The 12,270-nt window shown below is 43.8% G+C and overlaps 2 protein-coding genes across 6 annotated transcripts in view; one reads left to right on the top strand and one right to left on the bottom strand.

Moving 5' to 3' along the window:
- Positions 1 to 4,594, top strand: part of slco5a1 (solute carrier organic anion transporter family member 5A1) — a 32,142-nt gene extending 27,548 nt beyond the window's left edge. For both annotated transcript variants that reach the window (XM_068582293.1, XM_068582294.1), the window contains 2 exons: positions 124 to 188; positions 1,430 to 4,594. In XM_068582293.1, the coding sequence (XP_068438394.1) occupies positions 124 to 188; positions 1,430 to 1,890 (526 nt within the window). In that variant the 3' untranslated portion in view covers positions 1,891 to 4,594. The remainder of the gene's footprint in view (positions 1 to 123; positions 189 to 1,429) is intronic.
- A 115-nt stretch (positions 4,595 to 4,709) lies between these two features.
- sulf1 (sulfatase 1) overlaps positions 4,710 to 12,270 on the bottom strand; it is a 35,464-nt gene continuing 27,903 nt past the window's right edge. Inside the window, exons 14-21 of one of the 4 annotated variants that reach the window (XM_068581724.1) lie at positions 12,062 to 12,156; positions 11,841 to 11,912; positions 10,878 to 11,050; positions 10,628 to 10,770; positions 10,295 to 10,418; positions 8,721 to 8,754; positions 7,586 to 7,636; positions 6,704 to 6,870 (exon numbers count right to left, since the gene is read on the bottom strand). In XM_068581724.1, coding sequence (XP_068437825.1) covers positions 6,837 to 6,870; positions 7,586 to 7,636; positions 8,721 to 8,754; positions 10,295 to 10,418; positions 10,628 to 10,770; positions 10,878 to 11,050; positions 11,841 to 11,912; positions 12,062 to 12,156 — 726 coding nt within the window. In that variant the 3' untranslated portion in view covers positions 6,704 to 6,836. Of the gene's footprint in view, positions 6,871 to 7,585; positions 7,637 to 8,720; positions 8,755 to 10,294; positions 10,419 to 10,627; positions 10,771 to 10,877; positions 11,051 to 11,840; positions 11,913 to 12,061; positions 12,157 to 12,270 lie in introns of all 4 variants that reach the window. The other 3 variants (XM_068581725.1, XM_068581722.1, XM_068581723.1) reach the window with 3 other exon arrangements.

The raw sequence follows: 12,270 nt of genomic DNA on the forward strand, positions 1-12,270 counted from the left end.
GTTACAGATGCTGATCCACTGGTTCTGTCGATTTACAATAATAATACATGGAATGTTTCTTTGCTTTTTTTTATTTGAATGCAGTGAATCTGTATGATTTACATGCCGTTCCTCCTCTCTCAGGTCTGTTGATGAACAGGAGAGGCCTTTTGCTCTTGGGATGCAGTTTGTCTTGCTCCGAACTCTTGGTGAGTTCCTGAATATTTGCACTATAGTGAATAATAAATGAAGTGATGTTCAAGGTTAAAAGGATTTTGGAGAAGAAGAAAAAGGACAAATAGTTTAATTTAGTGAAAAGCAGCGTATTTGTAATACATCTTTCAATAATGGGACAGTAAATCACCACGTGAGCAGTTTAAAATGTGCAGCCAGTCAGGTCTAATTGTCTCTTTTCCTTCCGAACACCCTTCAATTTCCCAGAGAGCAGGAATGTAGCTGCATAGACGACCTCTGAACTTTTGTGTTGATAGGCATATAAAAGCCCCCGGGGTTAGTCAGCGCTGCCCTTACATGCCTCATATCTGCCTGGTATGGCTGTGTGAGCATAAAGCTGTCGCATCACGTCTCTGGAACCACTGAAAGATGTTCACACTGGAGAGTACTACGACTGCTTTTCAACATGCTTTAATAAGACTTTAAATCAAGAACATTTGACATGCAATACTATGACTTTTTATAACTTTTTTCAATATGTTGTACTTTGATTTTTACATATTATACTATAACTTTCTTTTGGCATAATATGCTATGAGTTTTTTGACAAGCTATTTGTCATCTTTATGACTTTTTTTGTTTTTCTGTGCCTTTTGTTCATGACTTATTTTGGCATACTTTGTATTGAGGCTTTCTAAGGAGCTTTTCATGACATACTATGCTATAAACATTATTTTATTTTTTATTCTAAACTGTTACTTTTAATGGGACACTATATTATATAGTATCATGCATTTTTTTATGATTTTCTTTTTCACTGTTATATTATGCTATATATTGTTCACGACATATTATCCTATGACATTTTATGGCAATGACTTGACGGAGGAGATTAAACCTGTTTCTGATCTGCATGAAATGGTGGCACCAAGTGGTAGATGATGGTCTTACAATCCAGTCAATCTTCTTTCCCTATTTCATAACTAAATAAGTTATAAACAAAGTTAACATTCAGCTGATCTTCTTCATCAGGACTGTGTGGGTGTGGTCTACAGTGCTGACAACACAAGCATCAGCTGATGCTAAACTCTGATTGGTTTGAGGAAATACATGATCACCTCGTTCCAACTGCGCCTCGCCCGCTTTCAATTGTGGGAAATTCAACTACTGGTTTATAGATGGGAGAAAAATAGTGACTTAAACCTAAAGTTGTATTGTCAATCAACAGTTTTGTTTACCAGATTTGAAGTGTTTCATCCCGCCTCTCCTCCCTCAGCCTACATCCCCACGCCCATCTACTTCGGTGCTGTGATCGACACCACCTGCATGCTGTGGCAGCAGGACTGCGGCGTGCACGGCTCCTGCTGGGAGTACGACGTCACCTCGTTCCGCTTCGTCTACTTCGGCCTGGCGGCCAGCCTTAAGTTTGTGGGCTTCATCTTCATCTTCCTCACCTGGTACTCGATCAAGCATAAGGAGGATCGGGCAGACCGCTGGCACCTCCAGCACCTCCCTCCTCTGGGCACAGTCAGCGAGCTCATCTGCCACGCCGGGGGTCACAAAAGCCACGCTCGCACCCGCTCCTGCCCCGTGTTCATCCCGCCTCGGCTCGACCCGCCCGCCGCCCTGCTGCTCAACCGCGGCCACAGCAGCCTCAGCTGCCCCGGCAATGCCCTCAAAGCAATAACCCCGCCCACCCTGTTGCCACACCACCACAGAGGCTCCGCCCATGTCTGAGAGCACTCCGAGCATCCCTGCGGGGGTCCATTGTGAGACGTGCCTTCCTGTTTGTGTTTGGTCACCACACAGTGTCTGCTTTACACCAATCAGACGCCAGGCGGGGCTCCACGGCTGCTGTAGGACGTGCAGGCAGAGACACGGGTGCAGCCACCATATTTAAAGGGCTGCTCATTGTTGCTTGTACAGGAGACTGACAAATGTTCTTTCATTCTGAGCGTATCATCAGCCGCAGCCACACACAGCATCCACACAGGAGGTCAGACCTCCGCTTGAAGGTTTGCGATGTAAAGACATCACAAGGTGCTACTGTTAACGGGCAGGGCATTACAATCTCTGTACAGATGAGTCATCCTCCGCCTCTAAAGCACAACTGACAAACCTGTATTATGCAAGACCCTTTGTACAGTTCCCACTCTTACTGTACAGCTTCCTCTGTATTACATCTGTACCTCTTTCTTATTCCCCGCTCAATTGCTACATGTTATTGTCGGCTCACTCACAATTCCATTTTCCCTTCCAGTCTGAGCTGTCAACATATCGGCAACCTCTCCTATTTGAGCCTTTTCCGCCTTTTTCTCTTTTCTGGTGTTGTTTGGATCATAAGAATTGAAGAAGTGTTTTTTTTTCTTCTTTTTTGTAACAGTGCCTCTCAGGCTGTCTCGGCCAGTCCAGTACACAAAGCTAGCTCCAAGGGTAAACGCTAGCTACCGAAAAGCCAGTCCCTGTCGTCTCAGTGGAGCGACAATATTCTGCTTTGTCGCCCTCAGCTTCTGTGTTTGGTAACAAGATGTCACTGAACTTGAGTCTTTGCGCCCGTTGGAAGCTCCTCGCCTTGGCAAGGTAACCATGTAGCTTAAAGCCGACAAGCACCAATGGTACAGTGTTTAATGACTACTCTGAAATCTATATTTCATTACACGGCACACTACTTAACTATTATGTGTTATAATTTGCCAAATGGCAAAAAGGATTGATGAATAAGAAAGGTAACTCATCTCTGATCATGTGCTGAAGCTACTGTATGTCCAAAAGATGTGATTGTACTGAAATGCGATGGAGATTTTAAAGAGTGTGGCAAAACCTCAACAAATCTGACCCACTTAAATACACAACTTCTTCAAAGTTCAATTATGTGTGTATTATCTATTGCAACAACAAATGAAAGGATGCATCACTTTGGCTTTAAATTGTAATGGCTTCTCCATTCTTATGGTCATCAGATGTACATAGTAGTTATCTAGTAGTCTAGGCTTTAAAGAAAGTAGTGCAGCAAGCATGTGAAACAATGGTCCCCTTTTATTAGCAGGAGTAAGTGGATGTGGATTATTCAGTTCCTGGGTGTTTGGCGCCCTCTAGTGGACAAAGAGGTGATTGTGTGAAGGCCAGTGAATGTTTCTCTTACTGTACTATGAAATTCTTGGTTAAAATGTTAACTATTAAACTTAGTCACTGCACTGAAATGCAGCGCGCCAGATTCCCATTCTGTGTACCCAATGCCATGTTACTCAAATGGTCCACTTTTCTTTTAATTTGGGCTCATGTTATTTTCTTAAGTGGCTTATAGATCTACCTCCCTTTGAATAGGACATCTGGTATTATGGCCTATTGCGCTCGCTTCGTTCAATATTGAACACATGAGTGAGAACAAAAAAAACTAAACGTACAAGACAAGTATAATGAAGTTGTTTTATAACTTATTGTCATCAGTTTGATTTAATTTGTAGTTATTAAAAGTTTGCAAAAGAATGGAGAATCTGATGCAGTGAATACATTTTAAAAGTTAACATTTTTGGTCAAAGATTCGTGGGCTTCTGCCAGGTAAAGATTATTACGTTGGTGATGGCAGTAACTAATTTTAGCATTATCGTGACTTAGTACCTCAAATTACATATTCATAAGTGATCATTGTGTAAATATTGACAAATCAAATGAAGCGTATTATACAGCTTACACATAGTTAGAAGCATATTTATGAATTTACCTATGACATTGTAGTTAAAACAAAAAAAAAACAACTAAAAGTTACAAAACAGAGGATTTGTCTCGTTGTGCCTGAACAGTATTATTCACATGGGAAGTGTTGAGTTCATCAGGTGGGGAGGAGTCGGGTTATCTGTCTTGATTCTCTATCATTCCTCTCGAGCTTTGAGTTCATCACCGCTTCAAAAGAGGAATACCAATGTGGGATTATTGATCAGGTCCCCGTGTGTGTGACTAGAAAGCCAAATGTGATCCCTGCTGAGTCATCTTACAATGAAGTATTATTTACATTCACTTAGCGTTGTGACCGCTTATGCAACGCTATTCTGATAAAATACCTAAATGAACATGTTTGAGTAAAAAATGTTAAATGTTACTCTTATACTTACTGAACTCATCAAACTCTTAAGCTTTTATCATGACTCCAGTGCTTGAAGGGTTATTATCCAGAGGAGGGTAGAGAATCATCCAGCAATGGCTCAGATCATCATGACACGACTGTACTGTACACATGCTACTAGTATTCAGTGTCCTGCTGTTCAGACTACTAGCAGATGGCTAAAGGTTGACTGTAGGTGTGTTTTCACACATTTTCCTATCCTCAGTATTTGAACCGAAAGTGAAGCTGTATTCTGAAAGCTCTTATCGCTTTTGTTCCTCGGGAGCAGAGGTCTAATTGATGTTTGTGAACGCTTGGTTTACAAATGCCTTGAATACTTGATATTTGTCATTAAAAAACTGATTAAAAATTGACTTGGATGGCTGAATTATTGCAGAGCATTGTGTATGATGTAGTGCGACAAAACTCAACGGCGGAGACGTCACAAGGTTGAAAGGGTTTATTTCTTAACAGCTTCATGGCTTTCCTGAAACCAGAGTTGCTCTAAAACTTGTACACGCACCGTCAACGAAAAGGACAGCATCCGTTTTTTTGCAGAACCGTATTAGACCACCTCTCAGTTGCTCTTGATGAACTACAGGTATAAAGGTGAACATTGTCATAGATGAAGCTGGAACAGTGTGCATATCACCAGTTTTTAGGGACGACAGTTACATTCTTAATGAATTGGCCATATGCAACACCATGCTGAGGATTATCAGAAGCTCCACATCAGACGCCACACAAGGAATTGGTGAAGTTTCCTTTTAAAGTCTCACAATGAACATGTTCCAACCCTTTGTGATTGTGTTGGTATTTGCTTCTGATTTGTAATTTGACTTCAAATAAAATGCTGTGATTAACGACGGGCGTGCAACTCTGCAAAGTCAGAGCTGCTGCAACTAATCCGTTCAAGCTGTCAGTATATTTACTGTTAACTGTCCCGTGATTGTCTAAACTTTCTGATACTGTTAATGCTGTATGGCGAGGTCAAACGAATGCAAAAAACATTCAGCAAGTCTGAAAATGCATATTTTAAGAGTCATTTGTGAAACCGATGTGTATTCATGTTGATTCTGTAACTTTTTCAGACGCGACCATCCAGTTAATGTCTTAGCTTTTAAAAATAGTGAGTAGAAATAATCTTTTTTATAAAATCTAATTTTACACATGGACACATTTCATATCCACAAACAGGGTCATCACGTGGAAAAGTTCAAAAGTGCATTTTAACCTTTTTATTCGTATGGAGTGGGTGACGTGCTGGTGAAGCGTCCTGAGACTTGGCAGGTTCATGACTTCTGGTTCTTAAAAGACTGCAGCACCTAAAGCTGACTAATGCTAACTATTCATTCAGATGTTGAAATAGTTCCACCACTCACACTTGTTTTTCATAAAAACATATTAAAAACATCAATGGTGTTATCCGTGCGGAATTAAATTATTTTAACCCCAACACTAAGTTTAGCTGCATTAAGGCTTTTTCTTCTTCTAATATATATATATATATATATATATATATTTATATATATTTGAAAAAAAACATAACACTGTTTACTAATAACTGTAGGCACCTGTAAAAAAATAAACAATAACTTTAATACTCATTATACAGCTCTGACCGACTGAGGTGGCGTCACTTTGCCTTTGCTCATCTCCCAATAACTGTCTGTCTGTCGACCAGCGGCTCTCTGGCGGGCTCGGCCAGCGCGTGCGTCGGCCTCAGAGGGTCTGATTGGAGGGCGGAGGCAGAGAGCCGCTGCCCTCGTAGTCCAAGGTGAGGGGCAGCGTTGACCGAGGCAGCACCTGCACTGCCAGCCCGACACTAGTCTGTGTGGGGGGGGGGCTCCGGGTGGTGCTGGCCGCCACCTTGGGCCTCAACGTCTGTGGGGAGAAAGGGAGGTAGCCTTGGGCCTGGAAAATGTCCTCCTCTTCTTCGAGGTCCAGGCCGAGACCCTGAGGGCTGGCGGCCTCTCCGCGGGCCTGCAGGCCGTTGTGAACGCTCAGCAGGTTGTCGTGTCGAGTCTCCAGCTCGGTCATTCCGTTCCCGCTGAACATCTCTCCTTCTAGCTCCTCCAGCTGCTGCGGCCACATGTCTCTCTGGAAGGTAGCCCTGTCTCTTATTGGACCCGATGGTGACACCTCAGGGGATTCTGACATCACAGACACCTCGGGTCTGTTTAAAAGCCTCTCGGGAAGGTCGTTGACAACAGAGTCCAGTTTCCGTTCCGGTGTGGGTGGTGCTGACGGCGTTTTGCTGGGGACGGGGGTGGTGTGGCGAGCCTCTGCAGCCGGGCCGGGCCAGACGTCGGCGGCCGAGGCCGAGTCCTCCCCGCTGCCCTCTTCAAAGCCTCCACCCCCGGCCCCGGAGCCCAGCTCTGGCAGGGTGGAGTCGTCATGGGTTCGGTTGAATTTGTTAAAAACGTGTCGCAGTGCAAACATATTATCTATATCCTTCTGGAAGTTCACCCAGTTGTCTGGGCCGGGGCTGTAGTCAGGCCTACATTCATAAAGGCTTTCGTTTATGCTATACAGATCCTCCAGTCCCTGCCAGTTCACCTCCTCGTCTGTCAAGTTGGGAAGCTTAACCCTGTCGTCCGTCCCATATTGGCTGTGTGCTGCCGAACAGAGAGAAACAGAAGACTGTGAGAAGGAGCGCTTTTCAAATGTGGACCAAGTTTACTCAGACATCATGCAGTTATGCTCAGCCTGCGGCTAAAGTAGCCAGTTCCATAGGGGTCAAGGCCCCAAGCAAAACACACACACACACAAATTCACACACAAACTGCAAGGCAGCATGAGACGAACACAGCAACCACACTGAGCTCAAGCCATGAGTAGTGCAAACACATGCGCCCTTAGAAATTCACATTAGAGAGACAGACTGAAAGGAAAAATATTAAATGATCCATCATAATATAGTAACATACTGAGAGCTGTACATAAACAAAAATATGGAATGGCATAGGTAATGATAGCTCTGCACTGGATTGAAATGCAAAATCAGACAACCTGGAATAAAAGAAATAAACAGCAGAGGACACAAAAAGGTGATCAACAAAAGAAGATGCTCAGGAAAAAAACAAGACAATGAGCTTGCTGCTGAATGGTATATGCCCACACAAAATCATAAAGGAATTTAATAAAATTAGAAATGCAAGAAAATTGCAGGGTAAAGGTGTCTGCAAGTAGAAGCTGAGGAAGAGAAGCAGCAGTGCCCCTTTATGAGGAAAAGAAGCAGCAGTGCCCCTTTAGGTTGGCTTCCCTTGAGAGGTCAGCTTCATTGGAGCTGCTGCAGCTAGAGGATGGAGATGGTTCGACAGAGGGACTCACAGGAAGGAGAGGCTTGGTCTCCTCTTTGACCACTTTCGATGCTGCTGTTGCCTGGTAAGCAGGTATCAGAAACAGAGGTCAAAAGGGCAGAGGTCAGTGGGAGGACGGAGAGGTCACAGCAACTCAAGTGTCCACTCTACCACTAGCTAATGGCTATGAGAGGCAGCTGAGTGTCATGCTACACCTGAACACTAATGTGATGATGGTTTATTTGTGGATGTGGCTGAAATGACATGGAGGGTGATATTAAAGGAATAGTCCAACATGTTTTTGCCCCCTCACGATTTAGATTTAAACACCTTTTTAGCCTTTCGATGTCTTGATGTGCCCAGCATGCCCACTTCTACCGCGTCCACGCACACATTCATAGAACGAACAGCAGAGGCCGCACAACAACGTGCCAAACGGCTCATCAGGATTTAATCTTCATTCACACACACACTCAAACACTAATGGCACAGCCTACGGAAGCAATTTGTCCAAGGGCACTTCAACATGTGGAGTGAAAGACCCAGGAATCGGACAGCCGATCTAACAATTAGTGGACAGCATGGTCTAACTTCATATTTAGCATCCAGATATGAGAGTGGTGTTGATCTTCTGACTCTCCGCAAAAAGAAAAATAAGCTGATTGGCCAAAAAAGTCCAACTACTCCTTTAAGCGTTCATGTATATGTGGTGAGGTGGGATGGTACGGTACCATGCATTGTCATTCACGTGCACTTGATGCTCGGGTCTCAAGTAGAAGCACATATCCAGTACCTCACGGTGTGACTTCTCAGGTTTTATTTAGCCATGCTATCGTAAGAGGAGCTAAAGAGGCTTAATTTTGGGTCCATGTATTTTTTTTTTTGTTCGGGGGGGGAGAACTGATGTTGCACTCTCAAGCAAAGTTGTTAAAATATGCAGCAGAGAACGTCTGCCGTGTGTTCAGACTGATTGTTTGCACAGAGGTGACAACAAATTCATGTGAAAAAGACACTCTTGTTATGATTTGTTAGCGTGTCCCCAGCATGCAGCCACAGATTAAGCGTCAGCAACTCCATGGATGGATGGATTAGTGGGAATGAGGCAATTCGGCCCATGCAGGTGTTAAAGAAAAAGCCACTGAAGAGAAACAAAAATTGGTGGATACCTGTGTGGCTCATAGCTTCCTCCATCTTTACCTCCTGATCGGAAAAATAAAAGCAATCGATTGTTAATGCTCTGAATCAGGGAGATACGAGAGGGAAATAAGTAGATAATTCACACTGAAGATGTCTTCATGCACAGCTCCCTATGGAGAAATGCAATTATCCAACGATCAGAATGAGGAGGGAGGAATGAGGAGTAAAGAGAGTTGGATTTGAAGGAGGAAAACTGGGAGGAAAAGTTTGAAAGGTCATACGATTGGGCTGGATGGAGATGATGACTGATCAGAACTGAGTGTTTTGTGAGGTGTAGAGTTCAACGGGGGTTTCCCTTCCAAAGAAAAACACACAAGGTTATCCAGTCAGGTGACCGTGGCGCTTAAGTCACACTCCGCAAATAGACACAAGTAAATGTTAAGTCCTTTTCACCAGATAGTTATATTTTATTAATCTATTCCTCCAACAAAAACATCACTTGGTGTAACCACAACAGCAATTTTCATTGGTTCAAGGGTCTGGCATCACACTGGAGCAAGGGCAGCCAGTACAAGTAAGAGATTTTAGGCTGCGATGTGACATGTGTTGGCATGGTTTTGACAAGTCCACCGTGCCAGCACTGAAACACAATCAGTTTTCTCAGAGCAGCTTGGCTGCTCCAGTGCTCCACTCTCCAGCTGGTAATTACAGACATTAACTTTTTATCCTCAGGACATAAACAACGCAGCCAGTTCATGCCACACACACACGCTACAGCCCTGCCATACGGGCGTCGGTCATCACTGCATTACTTATTAACCTCCTCCGTTGCTGGGATGTTTGCTCAGTAAAGGATGCTTAAATCATGTGGTGGTAGTATAAAAAGAATACAGTGTGGCTGATTATGGCAGTGATGCATGATGGGCCCAAATCAAATGACAGCCTCAACTGCCTTGATGACAGCGTCCTCCAAATAATAACTTTAACACCCGGTGAGTCACAACGGGACTGATGGCCAGCACGTTCATCTGTGACCCCAAAACGGCCCCATTTTATTGAAAAATACTCTCATTCAAAATTCTGCGTGTAAGTAGGGAAACGCTTCCAACAGAGTGGAAGTTCCTGGGCTGAGAAAGAGAGGTCTTAGTGTGTGTGTGTGCGTGTGTGTGTGTGTGTGTGTGTGTGTGTGTCTCCTTATGGAGAGAACATTAAATACAAAAGACACACAAGACTGTGAAGGTTCTTTGACCTCCACCTACCATCTCGGCACACATCACTGAGTGGGGTCGTCTCCAAACACATGCAGCATGCAGATATGTGCAAATACACACCACTGAGACTGAAACAGAGTGGAACACAGCAGAAGACCGGACTCGAACACACGTCACTATTTCCATACAGTCACTCGTGTTACTAAGTCAGCATTAAGTGTTTATTTCACTCATTTGAATTTAATAATCTGTTCAATCTGGTCCAATTCTTGTGTGTGTGGAATCGGTTTCAGTCCCTGTTGGCATAACAACTACCATTAATTTCAGTGTAACAGTCCACATGCCCGACAATTTCTGGACAGCTAATAAACAGGCAGAAAGTGAGTCTCTACCTGTGTCCAGGCCTTTTGGGCGAGGGTTACACTGCTTGTAACCTTGACAACTCCTCATCTCCATCAGCTGGGCATGGAGAGAGTTCAGTACATCCCGATCCACTGAATACACCGCGTTGGTCAGCTGCACGGGGACAACACACATAGAAAGTTAACAATCACACATAAAATAATGTTGTCGTAGTCTCCAACGAAGGCCAGCATGCTTCTTCTCCCACAACAAAAAACACAGTTTTGAAATGCAAGTGTCCCTGAAAAGGCGTCGAGAAAGAGAGTAAAAGAAGACAGACGCAAACAAAAAGCACAGCTGAACGTAAGCAGCTGTTCACCCACCTGGTAGGGGTCACTGTTGAGGTCAAAGTACTCCAGGAAGCCGGTGGAGAACTCGCAGAACAGCGTGTTGTGGGTCTCGTTGATGGTTCTCAAGCACCAGTAGGTGTTGTTGTTGGAGCTGGTGCACGCGCAGAATCCACCCACTAGACAGCGATCAAGATTCATTGTAATTGTAGTCAACTCCACCGCAAATACGAACAAATATCATTGTAATAAAATGAACAAGGAAGCTGGAAGTCAATCCACATACATGTCCAGAAAGGAGCGGTCTGCCAGTGGTCATTGTTGTGTGTGAAGCAGGTGAGGCCGGGCAGGCTGCAGTCGTCTCCTTTCCTCTGCCGTTTCTTTTCCTTCCGTTCCTTCTTTCTTCTTCGGATCTCATTGTACAACTGGGCCTTCCCATCTAATTCGTGCACTGGCTCCCTGTGGGGAGAAACGTGAGAGAATTACAAAACAGCGTTGACGCAAAGATGACATCAGCCCCTGCTCTGCCTATTGCCAGTAACCACAGTGGTGGAGGATCCGGAGGGGACTTCCAGAAGGCTTCGCCGATGCCAGAATATGACAGACTGTTTACTTTCATGTTTAAGCTCTTACTAGGTCCAATTTACTCTGGGATGACATTCTAGCCACTGTCCCCTTTTCCTCCCGGCCTGAACACACAGACCAGGCACAGCAAAAAATACAGCTGCTTTGTATCGACAAAATCTGTTTCCAATGTCTCCTGGTGCAAGCTGATCACTGTGTTTGAGGGATCCACCGATTTACCCTCTGTTGAGTCATTCTGAGTCATTCAGTCTTTCCATACACTCAATCACTTCCAGAAACACACACACACACACACACACACACACACACACACACACACACACACACTTGGCCATGCATCTGCATTGTCATTTAATATCAATTCAAGAAGCAAATACTAAATGAACCTTTCTAGACAAACATTGTTAACACAGTACACATCTAAAACACACACACATGCTGAGCTGCTCATCTGGGATCTATGAAGTCATCTAAATGAATGTGAGCTTTATGTTTGAACTGACATGCAGTGACCATGCAAGATATTCAGCAAAAATGCACAAACAGCACCATAAGGCACAATCTTTTCACACGTCATCGGGTGCAAATCATGGTCAGTATGAATTGACAAGGAAAGGGGTGAGGCTAAATGCGGCAAACACATTAGCAGAGAAGAGAAACTCACTTAAACGGATGTAGTTGATCATTCCTGCTCTTCAACCTCTCTGCCTTGTTTCTGTCTCCTTTGCTAAAATAGCTGTTTTTTATGAACAGAAAAAGAGACTAAGGACTCCAATATGGTTTTGCATCAGGCCTCAAACAAGTTATTGATAACTTGCAGTCTGTGTGGAAATAAAATACAAAAAGAGAGAAATGTATTTTTGAGGTTAAATTTAAATGACCAACCTCTTCTTCCCACAGTCGCACTCATCTGGTCGTGTCCTCTTGAGGTGGCCTCTCACTTCCCGGAGGTTTTTGATTTTGTCTTGAAGTTCTTCAATCTGGAATTAAATACGCAACAAATAACTATCAAGACAAAATGCTTGACCACTGACAAAATAAGGAACCTGGATAAAGTGTGTGTGTGTGTGCCAGACTTATGGTCTGAATTTCTG

This window comes from Clinocottus analis, unplaced genomic scaffold, assembly GCF_023055335.1.
Source record: "Clinocottus analis isolate CAN_PGR_092001 unplaced genomic scaffold, fCliAna1.0.p SCAF_18, whole genome shotgun sequence".
NCBI classification, from domain to species: Eukaryota; Metazoa; Chordata; class Actinopteri; order Perciformes; family Cottidae; genus Clinocottus; species Clinocottus analis.